The sequence below is a fragment of the Canis lupus genome, chromosome 14 (assembly GCF_011100685.1).
Source record: "Canis lupus familiaris isolate Mischka breed German Shepherd chromosome 14, alternate assembly UU_Cfam_GSD_1.0, whole genome shotgun sequence".
Classification (NCBI taxonomy): domain Eukaryota; kingdom Metazoa; phylum Chordata; class Mammalia; order Carnivora; family Canidae; genus Canis; species Canis lupus.
The window spans coordinates 49,530-67,828 of NC_049235.1; the positions used below are offsets into that span (position 1 = coordinate 49,530).

An 18,299-nucleotide genomic window follows, 5' to 3' on the forward strand; every position below is an offset into this window, starting at 1 on the left:
GAGGCGTGCGGGAACCGGAGCTCTGCGCCCCGCGCCGGCCCTGCATTCCCGCTGAGCCGCGCAGCGCCTGCACATGCAGCTGCACCCACACCTGCACCCGCACCCGCACCTGCACCTGCCAGCCGTGTCGGCGCGCAAGTCGAACGCCTGTTTGAAGCGATCGCTGTCAAGTGAGCCGCGCGTGTGCCCGTCGCTGCGCGGCTCCGGGACCTCCGCCCGGGCCCTGCCCCGCGTGACCCTCGCGCTCGCCCGGCACCGGGGCCGCCTCCGTCGGGGCCATGGCGGCGGGCGTGGCGGCCTGGCTGCCGTTCGCGCGCGCCGCGGCCATCGGCTGGATGCCCGTGGCCTCGGGGCCCATGCCCGCGCCCCCGCGGCAGGAGCGCGAGCGGACTCAGGACGCCCTGATCGTGCTCAACGTGAGCGGCACCCGCTTCCAGACGTGGCAGGACACCCTGGAGCGCTACCCGGACACGCTGCTGGGCAGCTCGGAGCGGGACTTCTTCTACCACCCCGAGAGCCAGCAGTACTTCTTCGACCGCGACCCCGACATCTTCCGGCACATCCTCAACTTCTACCGCACGGGGAAGCTGCACTACCCGCGCCACGAGTGCATCTCGGCCTACGACGAGGAGCTGGCCTTCTTCGGCCTCATCCCCGAGATCATCGGCGACTGCTGCTACGAGGAGTACAAGGACCGGCGGCGGGAGAACGCCGAGCGGCTGCAGGACGACGCGGACACGGACACGGGCGGGGAGAGCGCGCTGCCCAGCATGACCGCGCGCCAGAGGGTGTGGCGCGCCTTCGAGAACCCGCACACCAGCACCATGGCGCTCGTCTTCTACTACGTGACCGGCTTCTTCATCGCCGTGTCGGTCATCGCCAACGTGGTGGAGACCGTGCCGTGCGGGGCCAGCCCGGGCCACGCCAAGGAGCTGCCGTGCGGGGAGCGCTACGCCGTGGCCTTCTTCTGCCTGGACACCGCGTGCGTCATGATCTTCACCGTGGAGTACCTGCTGCGCCTGGCCGCCGCCCCCAGCCGCTACCGCTTCGTGCGCAGCGTCATGAGCATCATCGACGTGGTGGCCATCCTGCCCTACTACATCGGGCTGGTGATGACGGACAACGAGGACGTCAGCGGGGCCTTCGTCACGCTGCGGGTCTTCCGCGTCTTCCGCATCTTCAAGTTCTCCCGCCACTCGCAGGGCCTGCGCATCCTGGGGTACACGCTCAAGAGCTGCGCCTCCGAACTGGGCTTCCTGCTCTTCTCGCTCACCATGGCCATCATCATCTTTGCCACCGTCATGTTCTACGCCGAGAAGGGGTCTTCGGCAGCAAGTTCACCAGCATCCCCGCGGCCTTCTGGTATACCATCGTCACCATGACAACGCTAGGGTAGGTGCCCTGCGAGGTGGGAAGGGGGGGGGACGGGACGGGATGGGATGGGATGCGATGGGACGGGATGGGATGGGATGGGATGGAGGTGCGGAGAGCTGCCGTGTGGCTGCCAGGATGGTTGGTCCAGCACGCAGCCAGGTGATACAAGGTGGGCGACATCTCTTTAACTTTTTTTTCTAATCGGTTTGGGAAAACATCGAAATGCTTTTGAAGGACTCTTCCCAGGTCCTCTTCCTCCCCCCCCCGCCCCCCCCCCCCGCCCCGTGACACACGGGTATGGTACAGTGGTTGAAGTCTAGTCTGAACCCACTGGCACACGTTGCCCATTCGTGCCCCAAAGTGTAGAATTCCTGACTGTGGGGAAAGATGGTATGATTCATGTCAATACAGAGAGATACAATAAGGAAAAAAAAAACCCACAAAATTGGCATCCAAAGAAAGGTATGTATGTGCAAGAGGTCTGTTGCGATGCCCAGAAGGTGTCCCAGGTTGTCCAAATGACAAGTTCTCAGGTATATTTGAAGTATTATTTTCATAAAAGTAGACACTTTGGGCATTCATTTTTCCTCTAAGAACCATGATTCTTATTTTACGACATTATAGAACGCAGATTACAGATACCATGATCCAAGGATCTCGTAATGTGTATGGACCTATTCTTACCCTTTGCATTTTCATTTTGGTTGAGAGGTTGTACAGTCTTAGAATAGCAGGGCTGGAACTGATCAATCTAGAAAAATGCAATAGAATGAGATTTGCAACCTATTTCAGACTGTAAGTTTGTAGCTTCAAAACAAGAAGTCAGTAACTCTCACTCACACATTTTTTATTTTAGAAACTACGGATCCCATTAGGCAATGGGCCCGTGACCATTAAATACACTTAGAAAGTAGAGCAGTATCTGGTGACGTTGATGGTCCCCAGGGGCTGATTGTATTAAAGAATTTTGAGCCTTCTAATTTCCTTGTAGAATTCTTCTGTGTATGCTTTTATCTGGGAGTAATGGTGTTTTACAACCAAGGGGGCATATCCCAGATCATGTTTTTAAAAAATAAATATGAAGGTAGAATTAAAGTGTTTTCTTTTAGATGGTAGGAAAAAGGAAAAGTATGAAATGATGAAATGATTAGTGTTAATCAAACTGCAGAAAAGTGGCAGAATTTTTATATTGTAGGATCTAATAAAATAAAATGGTTAGAGCCCTTTACTTTTATGAGTTCTTAGGTAAGCCAGGTAGTGATGTTGGTGCCCTTTCTTCAGCTGTAAGCTGTTTTTCTTGCATAGTTAATCAGTTCAATAAGGGTTTGGTAATGGCTATAGGAAAAAGTTCTTTCCAAGGCTGCTTTTTATTTTTATTTTTTATTTTTTTATTTTTTTTAATTTATTTTTTATTGGTGTACAATTTACTAACATACAGAATAACCCCCAGTGCCCGTCACCCATTCACTCCCACCCCCCACCCTCCTCCCCTTCTACCACCCCTAGTTCGTTTCCCAGAGTTAGCAGTCTTTACGTTCTGTCTCCCTTTCTGATATTTCCCACACATTTCTTCTCCCTTCCCTTATATTCCCTTTCACTATTATTTATATTCCCCAAATGAATGAGAACATATAATGTTTGTCCTTCTCCGACTGACTTACTTCCCTCAGCATAATACCCTCCAGTTCCATCCACGTTGAAGCAAATGGTGGGTATTTGTCATTTCTAATGGCTGAAGAATATTCCATTGTATACATAAACCACATCTTCTTTATCCACTCATCTTTCGTTGGACACCGAGGCTCCTTCCACAGTTTGGCTATCGTGGCCATTGCTGCTAGAAACATCGGGGTACAGGTGTCCCGGCGTTTCATTGCATTTGTATCTTTGGGGTAAATCCCCAACGGTGCAATTGCTGGGTCGTAGGGCAGGTCTATTTTTAACCCTTTGAGGAACCTCCACACAGTTTTCCAGAGTGGCTGCACCAGTTCACATTCCCCCCAACAGTGTAAGAGGGTTCCCTTTTCTCCGCATCCTCTCCAACATTTGTGGTTTCCTGCCTTGTTAATTTTCCCCATTCTCACGGGTGTGAGGTGGGATCTCATTGTGGTTTTGATTTGTATTTCCCTGATGGCAAGTGATGCAGAGCATTTTCTCATATGCATGTTGGCCATGTCTATGTCTTCCTCTGTGAGATTTCTTTTTTTTTTTTTAAGATTTATTTATTTATTTATTTATTTATTTATTTATTTATTTATTTATGATAGAGAGAGAGAGAGAGAAGCAGAGACACAGGCAGAGGGAGAAGCAGGCTCCATTCCGGGAGCCTGACGTGGGATTCGATCCCGGGTCTCCAGGATCGCGCCCTGGGCCAAAGGCAGGCGCTAAACCGCTGCGCCACCCAGGGATCCCCCCTCTGTGAGATTTCTGTTCATGTCTTTTGCCCATTTCATGATTGGATTGTTTGTTTCTTTGGTGTTGAGTTTAATAAGTTCTTTATAGATCTTGGAAACTAGCCCTTTATCTGATACGTCATTTGCAAATATCTTCTCCCATCCTGTAGGTTGTCTTTGAGTTTTGTTGACTGTATCCTTTGCTGTGCAAAAGCTTCTTATCTTGATGAAGTCCCAATAGTTCATTTTTGCTTTTGTTTCTTTTGCCTTCGTGGATGTATCTTGCAAGAAGTTACTATGGCCGAGTTCACAAAGGGTGTTGCCTGTGTTCTTCTCTAGGATTTTGATGGAATCTTGTCTCACATTTAGATCTTTCATCCATTTTGAGTTTATCTTTGTGTATGGTGCAAGAGAGTGGTCTAGTTTCATTCTTCTGCATGTGGATGTCCCAAGGCTGCTTTTTAAAGTTTTGTTTCTGGCTAATTTAATTTTCTTCTTTAAATGACATTGTGGTTAAAGTCAACTTAATTTTATTAGCCATGTGGCATGGAACAAATTCTCGTATTGTCATATGGCCAACTAATGGAATATTTTATGTGTGAAGAATTTTTGACTAATTTAATTAGTAAATGATGCTAAACTAAAATATGACGCTCATGAATTTGATTCAGCTTCACGAATTTTTTTAAGACCTGCTGGTGCTTTAAAAAAAAATGAAGTAGTGAAAATTTGAATCCTTCTGCTTATATGTCCTTTTTATCCTACTGGTAGTTCTGTGACTGATTTTGAAGGCATAATGTAGGTGCTCATTTCTTATCAAAGAGAATTTTATATATGTATGTGGTTTTGGCTCTTGTTGTCTTTGTGTCATTTGTAATCTTTGGTAGGACAATTGGAGAGTGCAAATCACTTTCAGGACTTCAAATCAGAAATACATATGAATAAAAAGAGAACTCCGTTTTAAGAGGAAATAAAGAAATACTAAAAGGAAATATATTTTTCAAAAATTTGGTGTCTATGGTAGTGTTTTTCAGGAAGTGTCAGTGAATCATTTTAATGCCTTATACTGTGTATGTGATTGAGTATTGGTATTATTATAATGAAGGTTGGTGGGATGCTAACTGCATCTGGCTAGAAATTCTATTCTAAACATGAGAAGTTACTGTTATTTTAAAATTTGTTTCCTGGAATAAAATGAATTTAATTTTTTGAGTTTTATTTTGAAATTGATTTCTGTTTTCAGGAAGAAAAAGAGGAAGTGTTAGCCATTAATGTTTTTTTTTAAATATAAATAAGACACTTATCAGCATCTGCTTTTTGGGGGCGTGGGTGGCTCAGTCAGTCAAGTGGCTGCCCTCAGCTCAGGTCATGATCTCGGGATCCTGGGATCCCGGGATTCAGGCCTGTCTCCGTCTCCCTGTTCAGGCGGGGTGGGGGGGGGGGGTGGGGGGGTGGGGGGGTGGGGATGGGGGGTGGGAGGGTCTGCTTCTCCCTCTCCCTCTACCCTTTGCCCCCTGCTCCTGCTCCCTCCCTCACTCTGTCTCTCGCAAATGGATGAATACAATCTTAAAACAAAAAAAGCAGCTACTTTTTCAAATGACTTAAGAAACTGAATCAAAAGGCCCAAGTCAAATCTATGAGATGAATTTAGTTCACACGTTATGTACGTAAGTAGATTAGAAGAATTAAGTATATACACTTGCTCAAAACTTGGAAGCAAAATGGAGTTACTTTTAAGACTCAAGTTTCACTGAAGTAGAAAATTTTAATTTTCTGGAAATTAAGCTAATTAATGATCTCAATGGAATATAGCAGTCATACTTATAAGACATAGAAATGTTGATGCAATCGAAATACATTTATTGGAAAACATATCTGAACATTTAAGAAAGTATATGCTTGTAATCTAAAAAAAAGTTTCTTAGAAAGATGTCTTCAGTTCCTCATCAAAATATATTTATAATGTATTTTGTTTTCCTAGAGAAATAGATATTTTTTAAAGATCCTGCATTTTGGGTGTCTTTGGTTGTATTGTGTCTCAACTACTATCTTTAAGAACAGAAAATACTCGGGATCCCTGGGTGGCGCAGCGGTTTGGCGCCTGCCTTTGGCCCAGGGCACGATCCTGGAGACCCGGGATCGAATCCCACGTCGGGCTCCCTGCATGGAGCCTGCTTCTCCCTCTGCCTGTGTCTCTGCCTCTCTGTCTCTCTCTCTCTGTGTGACTATCATGAATAAATAAATAAAATCTTTAAAAAAAAAAAAAAAAAGAACAGAAAATACTCAACAAAAGCCATTGCCTGAATTTATCTTTTCACTGTAGTTTTTTACTTATAAGCCCAGGTGTCAGGCATAAACTTTCTGGAAAATATGCAGTAGTGTGAGTTAGTATCAAGCTGTGTCTGATAGATGACTGAGAATTTCCCGATATACTTTCTGAGCCCTTTTTATAGTTGGCTGATATTTTTACTAGAGCTAATATTCATCAATGAATGATAATAGAAGTGAAAATGGAACTCTAAACAGTGGCTATCAAAAATCTGGCTTGTATAAACATTTTCTACATGAGCAGGAAAGAAAAGAGCTTTGGAATTAAGGATTGGCAGATTTATCTACCTCCCAGGTCCTTTTAAACAATGTTCTGTTGGGTTTGGGTCTGAAGAAATGGGTGGGTCCATCTTAGAACCCTTGTGTATTCATCTAATAATCATTTTTGTGCCCCAAATCTCAAATATATCACTATACTATAACTTAACCATGATTGTTATATAACTAATTATTTAATTTGCCAGTAAAACTATTGCTTTGAAGAATCATTTTAAACCTACCCCATCCCAGTTAAAGTCAGAAACACTAAGAGCACAGTTTTAAAAAAATCAGGAAAGAAGAATATCAGCAAGATTTTTTGGAACAGTGTTTAGATAGAGTAGCCATATCCATCTGTTCATCTTTTCTTTCTCTGCATATTTATTGACCTTCACTCCCCCACTTCCCTCCTTTCCATAACATAAGCTCTAACTGCTGCCTTATTAAACAGCCTTGGGGGGAAAAGAAAATGGAATTCCTCTTTTGTCCTAAGGACCTTTGGCAGATAGCAGCATCCAGTTGTTATTTGTCATTCAGGGGGTGGTACCCAAACGGTGCCAAATTTAGGAAATTTCCAAATGTTTATCAATATCAAAAATGATTTGGTAAAAAATATTTAATAGGGTCCAACTTCAGTTGACATTGTGCCTTGGGTTCATGACTTGTGAGTTAGAAGCGGTTCCAGGGGGCTTATTAAAGAATTTGAAGAGCTTATATACTTAACATCTGTCTTTTGGGTCACGATTACTAACCATTTAAACCTTTCTTTTTAAAACAGGGATTGTCATATTCCTCATAACGTAAAACTTAAAAACTTGAGAAATATAAGTTCTGTCTTCCACCACTTTAATTTTAAAACAGTTGCTTTCGTCAAAGTTTTCCCTATGGGAAAGAAAGTTTCTATGTGGCAGTTCCATAAAGTTTATGTTTAGGGATCCCTGGGTGGCGCAGCGGTTTGGACGCCTGCCTTTGGCCCAGGGCGCGATCCTGGAGACCCGGGATCGAATCCCACGTCGGGCTCCCTGTGCATGGAGCCTGCTTCTCCCTCTGCCTGTGTCTCTGCCTCTCTCTCTCTCTGTATGACTATCATAAATAAATAAAAAAAAATTAAAAAAAAAAAAGTTTATGTTTAAAATGCAATTTTATGATTTTTTTTTGATATTTTTTTTTAATTTTTATTTATTTATGATAGTCACACAGAGAGAGAGAGAGAGGCAGAGACATAGGCAGAGGGAGAAGCAGGCTCCATGCACTGGGAGCCTGACGTGGGATTCGATCCCGGGTCTCCAGGATCACGCCCTGGGCCAAAGGCAGGCGCTTAACCGCTGTGCCACCCAGGGATCCCCAATTTTATGATTTTTAACTACATAAATTATATTCTGATTCCTGAACAAATCTAGGAAAAAAGTTCATTTATAGTGTGCTGTCATCAGAAACAAATATAGCCGAATTACATCTACGCTCTCAGAAAACTTAGTGTGGTAGTATTAAGACTCTAAAAAATTAAATATTTTCCTGCTAACCATCATATTCTGACTCCATAGCTTTGGAGAATGTTGGGAGTATATCTTGTGGAATTGTTAACATAGAAACTTCTGGTTTACCCAGTTATTACTCAAAATGAGTAGAATTACTTTCCCCTGCATCAGCATCTGCTCATGAATATTGCTAGCCCGTTCATCAAAAACATCTTTACAAGTTGGGAAGTACCAACTGTATCTTTCCTTCTGATGAGGAGCCGTGCTATGATGGGTACCATCCATTTTTATTTTTCATACTATGACCCATATATGTGTGTGAGTATATATATATATATCGTTGTTAAGGGAGTGCACGATGGGGTGCGGGAGGAGCAGAGAGGAGGGAAACGAAAATCTCAAGCAGACTCTGGACTAAGAGCTGGACCTTACAATCCTGAGATCATGACCTGAGTGGAAATCAAGAGTCAGATGCACCCATTGAGCCACCCAGGCACTCTCTATAGATAGATAGATAGATAGATAGATAGATAGATAGATAGATAGATAGATGATAGACAATATATATATTTATATATAAATAATAAATATATATAAATATAAAACCACATATATATATAGATTTTAGGGTGGGGGTCTCTCTATTTCCTGGATCTGAATGCCTGTTTCCCTTCCCAGATTAGAAAGTTTTCAGCTATGATTTGTTCAAGTACATATTCTGGCCCTCTGGCCCTTTCTGCGCCCTCGGGAACCCCAATTAAACGTAGATTTTTCTTCCTCAGGCTGTCATTTATTTCCCTTAATCTATCCTGATCTTTTAATTGTTTGTCTCTTTTTCCTCAGTTTCCCTCTTTGCCATCAACTTGTCTTCTATGTCATTCATTCTTCCACCTCATTAACCCTCATCCTTAAGACCTCTAGTTTGGATTGCATCTCATTCAATTGATTTTTAATTTCTGCCTGATTTGATCTAAATTCTGCAGTCATGAAGTCTCTTGAGTACTTTATGCTTTTTTCTAGAGCCACCAGTAGCTTTATAATAGTGCTTCTGAATTGGCTTTCCGACATTGAATTGTAATCCAAATTTTGTAACTCTGTGGGAGAGAGGACTGTTTCTGATTCTTTCTTTTGAGGTGAGTTTTTCCTTGTAGTCATTTTGCTGAGTGCAGAGTGGCCAAAAACAAGTTTTATTGGGAAAAGGAGAAAAAGAGAGAAGAGAAAGAAGAAAAAGAAAAAAGAAGAAACAAAAGGAGAAGAAAAAAAAAGGGGGAGAAGGCAAACAGAAATCAAAAAACAAAAAACAAGGGGGAGTATCCTCTGATTCCGTACACTGTAAATTCCTCAACTTCCCCTGGAACTTTCCAGTGCTGCTTGGTCAATAATTTGTTTTTCCCCTGTCCGTGTAGCTGGTCTTCTGGGGGAGGGGCCTGCTGTGCTGATTTTCAGGTGTTAGCACTTGGGGGAGCTGCTCTGCCCCCTGCCTGGTGCAGGGCTCAGTGGGGGCTGTTTACCCCGTGAGGCCCCAGGAGTAACAACCACAGTGGCGGCGGCCAGCTCTGGAGCCCTGGAGTCAGCTCCCGCAGTAACTAAGGAGCTCTCCGTCTGCAGGGCCTGGAGGCTCCGGGCTGGGCCGCTGATCTGCTCACCTCGGGGCAGGAGCGTCCTCGCTGTCCTGGGCCCTCCCGGCCTCTGCCTGTCCCGGGGGAGGCCGGATCCTGGGCTGTGTCCGGGCGCCCTGGGCTCGGGGCCTGCGCTGTTGGATTCGCGCTCCCGCCCTGCAGCCCCCTCCACGGAGCCACCCCCGACCCCCCCCCCCCCCGAGCTGCTCCGGGTCCCGCCGCCCATGCTGCAGCCCTTAGGGAGCTCGGCGCACTCTCCCGGGGCGCAGGTGTCTGTTAGTGTCCCCGGGAGCCCGAGGGCATCCCCGCCCTCCTGGGTCCTGCTCCACCTCCCTGCGAGCCCCTTTCCGCCCGGGAAGGTCGGTGCAGCTCCTGCTCCTCCGGGACGGGGCTCTCCTGTCCTGGGGACACTCGCCCCGGCCTCAGCCCGACTCCTCGCGGGGCCCCTCCCCCTTGGAGGCCTTCTGTGTCTTTCTTTCTTCCCCGCCCCGTCTTCCTACCTTGATAGAAGCGCGAGCTCTTCTCTCTGTAGCATTCCAGCTGGTCTCTCTTTAAATCTCAGGCCGAATTCGTAGATTTTCAGGATGATTTGAAGGTTATCTAGGGAATTTGGTGGGGACAGGTGATTGGGGACCCTACTCTTCAGCCATCTTGCCCCACCCTAACTATTTATATATATATGGTTTTATTGCTTTATTCATGAGAGACCCAGAGAGAGGCAGAGACACAGGCAGAGGGAGAAGCAGGCTCCCTGCAGTGTCCTCGACGTGGGACTCGATCCCAGGACCCGGAGTCACGCCCTGAGCCAAAGGCGGACGCTCAACCACTGAGTCACCCAGGGGCCCCTTATGACGTATATTTTTATAAAAATCTTTATAGAGCATGTTAATTGTTGGGAGTTGAAAATGAACTTTTTAAGGAAATGTAAAGAAATGTGACAAGTATTACAGGTAACCAAATTTTAGCTGTCTTTATTTTGTTTTAGTCATCATTTGACTGGAGGTAGTATTTGACACGACATACATACGTATTTTTTGAATGTGTGTATTTACCTAGCATTTTCCTTTTTTTTTACAAATATTTACTTGGCTGCCAAGAAGCAGTATGTCAGGAAGAGATCATGTTTTCTGTCAGCATAGCACACTAGGGTAGGGCTATTTTCTAATTTTCACTGGGTCTTGTTAAGATATATATATATATATATATATATATATATATATATATATATATATATATATTTCTTTTCAGGATCTCCCTTTAGACTACAGGTTAACTTAGTCTTATTTGTATAGTTACTTCATTTAATTCTGATGTCATGTATGTTGTATTTGTGTAAACCTTCCTCCCAATTATACTTATCTTTGACGATGACTTAATGAACCTCAGATTTTGTACTACCTACTTTCTGAATTCCTGGTGGAAAGAAACCTAGTTGTTATTTATTTTAAATCCATCGTTTTATAGATGTGACACCTTTGGGGGCTTACTGATAGTCACACACTTAAACAGCGGCAGCATTTTTGTTTGTTTCATTTTTACTCAGTTTTCCCCCTAAAGACCTTAAAACATTATCTGGGAATATGTAATAATAACTCACTGGGGATTCTGTTGATACTACAGGGATAAGGAAAGGAATACATTTTCTCTTTATTTCATTAACATAATGCATTTTCTCCTGGTTCTGCTCTCTGTGACTCACACGCCATTTCTCAGCATCACCGCTACCTCTGCATGTACTTACCCGGTGCTGGGGTTTAGCCTGGCAGTGCCCAGCTGACATAATAAAAGCATGTGTTCTTGTTCAGTGAGCTGTTAGACCATCGGGAAGCAAACCATAAGGTGGTAAGTATTTTGCCTGCCCTGATGAAGAAGAAGATAAATCAATTATTTTGCTTGAATTTTTGGAAAAAAAAAAAGAGATGGCTTCTGAGTTGTAAAAACTATGCAGTTTACCTTTTATTTCATGGAAGGAACAGGAATGGTGAAAGGCGTATTCGCTGAAAAGGAAATATTATTTATCTTTCAGAGCTATAATAATGATTTTACTCTTCCCCCCCCAACTCTCCATATGTCCTATACCGTTTTCTGAGCACAACTGTATATGTACTATATGTGCTATACAGTATATAGATTTTACATAATATATATGTTTATATATAGTCCAATTTATATATATAGCTTATATATAGTATATATTTGTTCATATATAGTACATAGATTTATATATAATTTATATATTTATATATACCATATAGTTCTATATATTTAAATATATATTATTTATATATATTTATATGCTATTTATATATTTAAGCCTAAATAAATATATATATTATATATATATATATATATATATATATATATATATATATATATATGCATGTGTGTGTGTGCGCGTGTGTGTGTATAGCCATTTCTCTCCTTCTGGCTACAGCAGCTAGATTTGATTGTGGGATATAGTCTGGTATTGCAAAGAAACCCAGGGGTGCAACACCATCTCTACATTTCTGTGCGCCTTGACACTGTTTCTTACTTTAGTATATCCCAGTGGAATTTAGCCTTTAGTGCCTCCTTTGAGAAACAGACTTTGCAGCAGCCTTCTCCATGAAGCCTTCTCAACCTCCCATATCTACATCATCTGTAGTTGGGATTTTACTTGCCGGTAATAAGTGCTATTTTATATATGTTACGTTATAGTTTTATTTCTTGCCTTCTTAACTAGGCAGAAAGGCTTTTGAGGTTTGGGTCTATACCTTTGGAGGACTTGTTACCTACTAGTTCAGTCCCTAAATGTAGAGAAATCTGTATTAAAGTTTTGCAATCACGGTGTGAGGTGATAACCTGCACACCGTGGAGAACTCCTTAGCCATGGAATAGTGCCATCCCCAATATCAGCAGTCATCTACTAAACTAGTCTTTCACTGTGTTCGGTGTCGAGAAAAATTGGAGTTTTATTGTTTGAATGTTTTGTCTTTGCACTACAGTCTACCCTTTGCATTTTTCTCTTTGGACATGGGGCAGCCATGAGACTCCTTCACTCTTTGCTCTGTGGCTAATTTTCTTCAAAAGTTAGAACTATTGGCTGTCAGTGGCCGTTGCTGTAATCGGTTTGCTTTCTGGTGAAGGCTGGTAATTGCAGATGCCTCTGGGAAGCATATGGGGATATCTTCTAATGTAAGTGAATCCGCACAGAAATGTACTGTCCTGTCTTTCAACCTCCACTCCCAGTAAACATGAGCTGGCACTTTCTTTCTTCACCCAGGCCCACTCATTGATGCGTAACATGGAACTGCTTAAAAATAATGAACTGCTGTCTATACATGACACACAAAAATCAATGTAGTCTATCGGAAAAAGAAGTTACTATCTGAAATGATTAGAAGACGGGTGTACACCGTGTAAACAGACGTGTGGGTGTCCGCATGGCACAGCGCAGGGCGCGTGGCCTTGGGAATTTCGACATGTCTGTTAGGTAAAGAAGATCTGAGTTATAAAACAGTGTGGAGAGAATAGGGAGTGTGTTAGCAGATGTTAATAATGAGAAAGAATCGGGATCCCTGGGTGGCGCAGCGGTTTGGCTCCTGCCTTTGGCCCAGGGCGTGATCCTGGAGACCCGGGATCGAATCCCATATCAGGCTCCCGGTGCATGGAGCCTGCTTCTCCCTCTGCCTGTGTCTCTGCCTCTCTCTCTCTGTGACTATCATAAGTAAATAAATAAAAATTAAAAAAAAATGAGAAAGAATAACATTGAAAGAGTAGGATGACAGTTGAAATAACGTCAAATAGAATGAGAAGGTTTTGTTCTAAAAGTGAAAGGTCTTGTCCTGTTTTGCTCTCATGTGGGCCTGATCCTTCCATTGTCCTCATTCTCTTCACTTTTAAGAATAACAGTAACAGTGCTTTTTGGAAACCCAGAGTTTTACCAGCAGCACATACCTCAGCCTCCCCGCAAACTGTGACCCATCGAGTTCATTTCAATTTAACAGACTTCTGTAGATCACTTCCTACCAGTCACTGGCCACAGCGATGACCGGTCACGACCAGCCTCCCGAGCTTGAGAACCGTGTGTTCTGGTGGTGCAGGCAGAGAGCAAGCCGTGGACACGTGTCACTCCGACTGGTGGTGGGTGCTGCAGACAGCACATGAGGGTCAGAGGTGCCCAGGATTGGAGAGGAGACCGGCAGGACCTTGCCAATGGAAACACTTAAGCTGTTGGCCAACCGAGGGAATAAAGTGACTTCTCTCAATATCCGTATTAAAGCCTTTGATGAAGAGAGAAGAAAAGTACAAAGACCTCAGGATGCAGGGAGGCTTGGCAACTTCCACCCGAGGCCACTGTGATTAAAGCAAATAGAGGGAGGAGCTCAGTAGCAGATGCTGTCTGAAAGGTAGTGGGGACAGGATGACGCAGGACATTGTAGACCACAGGAAGGACTTCTGGTTTTATTCAAGACATAATGGGGACACGTTAGAGAATTATGAGCATGGTAAGGATATAGGATATGATTTTTGTATTGAAATGAGCACAAGCTCTGGAACATTTCACATTTTTTTAAGTGGTCATTTTAACATTAATTTATTCACAATGTCTAAATCCTCATCCTGTGTTAGATTCATTATACTTACCTTAACTTAAAATTCATATCTAATTATTCATGAGATTTTCCAGAAAAAATGGAGTATTTTATAAGAATGCGTGATTCAAGTATTCCTGACTGACAAAAGTAAGACTAGTTCAAATGAGAAAATGAATTCCACATTTTAGCTGAAAAGACAGAAGTGTTTCTCAGTAGATATGGAGCTATCTGGGAAATAAGTGGGGATTATTATTTATTTTTAATATAGATTTGCAGACCTTACAGTTGTCAATTCTACTGTGTGTGCTCAGGAATATCATATATGCTTTGGATTCTCCTTAAAGAATTTTCATTCCCAAATGACAAATACCCACCATTTGCTTCGACATGGATGGAACTGGAGGGTATTATGCTGAGTGAAATAAGTCAATCGGAGAAGGACATACATTATATGGTCTCATTCATTTGGGGAATATAAATAATAGTGAAAGGGAATAGAGGGGAAGGGAGAAGAAATGGGTAGGAAATATCAGAAAGGGAGACAGAACATGAGAGACTCCTAACTCTGGGAAATGAACTAGGGGAGGAGGACGGGGGTGGGGGGTGACTGGGTGGCGGGTACTTAGGGGGGCACTTGACGGAATGAGCACTGGGTGTTATTCTGTATGTTGGCAAATTGAACACCAATAAAAAATAAATTTATTATTAAAAAAATAAATTAAAAAAAATAAAAAAATAAAAAAAGAATTTTCATTCCTTTTTTTCTTTTTTTTCTCCTTTCTCACTTTGCAGTAGGTACATGTATCCCTGTTCAGGTGTTTGGCTGTTTCTGTGAGTTTGAAAGTAAAAAGGGTTAACATGTTCTGAAGAATGCCAGAGGATATGTATCTTTAAACCCAGATTAAATTGGAGCCATGCATGTAGCAGATGTGTCTATGCAGTGAAAACTTAGAGAGGCCTTGCCTTGGTAAGAATCACCCGCTGGAGAGTAAAACATAAACGTGAACAGATAATTGGTAAGAAGTTGTGTTTCGAAGAAGAGGAATTGGATTAAGAGCATAAAAAAATAAAAACATAAACAAATAAAAACAAAACAAAACAAGTTTGTGTGTGTCTCCCAGACTTGTGAAAATAGTTCCTGGCTCTAGGGGAAGTTCGCATGGCGCCTTGCTTTGGCATTCTGTTTCCGTTAGAACACCTGTCCTTCAGGTAATTCTGCATCCTACCCAGTACTTCTCTGGGGAGATGTGATTTCCGATGGCATAAAGTGGGGTTCGTGAGGATCATCACGAAGGAAAAAGTATTCCCTGGAATTCCCTGCCTTTTGGAAGTGAGATTGACCGGTGGCAATTACATTGTAATAATTACCAGCCTTTCTTTATTTTGAATGGGGATCTGCAAACCTTAAAAAAAAAAGGCAAGGTCATCCATGAAGAACTGGAAATAATATTCATTTAATTTCCAGAATTAAGAATTTCCTGAAATGGAGGTAATTTCCTCTTGACATTTATTCCTAAATCCTGTTTCACAGTAATGTATCTCCTTTTAAATGTCTGAGGTGCTTAATTTTTTTCTAACTGCAGTAATGTTGTGGTAAATTAGATAATACGAATGGAGGAGATGTGAACAGTTTCTTGGTTGTACACATTTGTTTGTATAAAGTTATATGTAACATTTTATAAAATACTACAACATGTCAGAAAAGCAACTGAACATCATTTTCAATGCTCATTCTTAATTTCACATGAATGAGTAAACCAAAGCCTTGCAAAATATTTTCAGGTTTGACGTTTTCATATTATTGGCCTTGAGTTCAATATTAGATAAGGTTTGCAATAAAAGACAAGTGTTTTGAAAAGCGTAATTAACTCACAGTGTAGATATGTTGCTCTGTTGTCTTTTTTTTAATGTAACATTTGTGCTTTGGCCTTTAAAATCACATGAATTTGATACAAAATGTCAGAAGATAAAATATTACTATAAAATAAATATTCCTATAAAAAAGAAAAGAATGCAATTTGCAAAATGGCTATAAACTTTTCTCTATGTAAATAAGGCACTTTTTATTCATGATTGGCATAGTTTTAGAGTAGTAAAAAGTAAAGTGCCTATTGATTTCACAGAGAACTTTATTATTTTCATAGGCAGAGTCCAAATACCTTCATAATCACCTAAATGAAAAGTAAGATTATTTTATTTCAGAATTAAAGGGTGTCGTTTTTTCAGTCAAGTAGCAAATTTTAGGAATGTGTTCTGAAATATACTATTTGGAGGCAAATTTTGAATAAATGAAGTCACTTTAGACTATTCACGTTACTTTTACTTCCATCTCCTTATTATTCTCCACATCACACAGTGCCCACTTTCTGGATCTGTTATTTATTTTAACTATTACTAAAATATGTGTTAACATATAACGTATATTCATATATACCTTAAAAAACACAAACACATAGGCATCAATACAAAATGTATAAATATGTAAATAAATATTATATACATGTGCCTAAGTTGATACACATTCTGTCTCCTATTACTTTTCTGGAAGGATGCGAAATGAACCATTGATGATAATTCTTTAAAGAAGCCAGAGAAGAACAATTTTATATTTCATTTTGTACCTTTTTGAATTACTATTATTTTTTCCATTAGCTTACAGAACTTCTGTTAAAAAAGGACTCTCTGGCAATATTTGAGGCCTTTCTCTTCATATTTTTTCTATATAAAAAAGTCTTACCAGATGTTATTTAAAATTAAATCTCTTCTTCTACAATAACCCTTTTGATGACTTACTCAGAAAGGTCTTAAATATAGAGTAATATATTAGAAATGGCCTGGATTTAAATACCAGCTCAATGATGTTGGTCACATTAACCTAAATTCTTTCGTAAGATCCCCCATTTGTAAAAATGGGTTAGTGGTACCAACCTTATAGGACTTGCATGGAAATTAAATGCAAATATGTGAAGTTCTGACCTCCTACCAAGGTGCTATATGAGGGATTATTATTACATTATGATATGATAATAATATTAAATATAGTACTTTTTCACATAAAAATGTAGTAAGGGAGCATGGAGGAGCTTTGGGAGGTGATGAATATGTCTGTGGCCTTGATGGTAGTGATGATTTCATGGGTATATATTTATCTCCAAACCCATCAAATTGTAGACATAAGTATGTACAGCTTGGAAAGAAGAAAGGAAGGAAGAGAGAGGGAAAGAAGAAGAAGGGGAAAAGGTCTCTATGGGTCACCCAATAGACAATGAGGCAGGAAATGATTTTTGAAAATGAAGAGATACTGATTGAAGACACTAAGTCAAGAGGCATTTCCTATTTAGAAACTGGAATTTCATCCAGTTTTATAGTCATCCTATAAAACTTTTTATTGTTACTGAAAATTCAACACTTAATGAACTTGGGTTACCAAATTATAAAAATTTTATGTCTCTGGCAAACTTGTTTTGGAATTACATGCTTAATCATTCCTTTATTATTTTTTTAACTCTACCAATTTTGAGAGAGGATTTGAAACAATTTACTATCAAACGAAACAAAAGATTAAATAAACAAGTGCCAAGTATTAAAGATGAAGGGAGAAAAAACAATGATGTTAAATAAAGGCATAATGAACGTAAGGTCAGCTCTGAATTTCCTGGCAGCCAAAGAAAAGAAGGAAAATGTAGCATATTTCACAGCTCTGTTTATCCAAGAAAGGAAACGGTCTTAATTCCTGAGGAGTTTCTTTTTAGAAGAAGTAGAATCTAAAATAATCTGGTCAGGTTGGTTCCATAAGCTGGTTATTTACCAACATAATAAACAGCATCTGCACCAAGAGTTTCACAAAATATTTAGAACTATTTTTGATTTGGACTTTTTATGCAAAGTAAAAAAATAATATTGCAGGAACATGAAGGCATTTTCATAGGAAATACAAATGATGTGATCAAAATATATAACTTCCAGATAATGAGATTCATGTGTAGAGTTTAGCAAATTCCGAGTGACATTTCTCTCTTTGTGGACTGAAGGCCACCAGAATTAGGACAACCTGGGACACTCATTAAAAATGCATATTCTTGGCTTTCACCTAAAACCATTTAAATAATCTCTGGAGGTGGGAGCCATGACAATTGCGTTTTTACTTCTTACATCAAATTTTAAGAACCACTGATCTGTAAGAATGTGTCTTGAGCTTATCTCTATTATCATCCTGGAATATTACCAACCTTGGGCGGAATTTTGAAATGAGGTAAGAAGAAACCATGTTAA

General features: G+C 41.2%; 1 protein-coding gene across 1 annotated transcript in view; it reads left to right on the forward strand.

Annotated features, from left to right (window-relative positions):
• Positions 1-278: 278 nt before the first annotated feature.
• LOC607881 (potassium voltage-gated channel subfamily D member 2-like) overlaps positions 279-18,299 on the forward strand; it is a 29,637-nt gene continuing 11,616 nt past the window's right edge. The window contains exon 1 of the mRNA XM_038556397.1: positions 279-1,392. Coding sequence (XP_038412325.1) covers positions 279-1,382 — 1,104 coding nt within the window. The 3' untranslated portion in view covers positions 1,383-1,392. The remainder of the gene's footprint in view (positions 1,393-18,299) is intronic.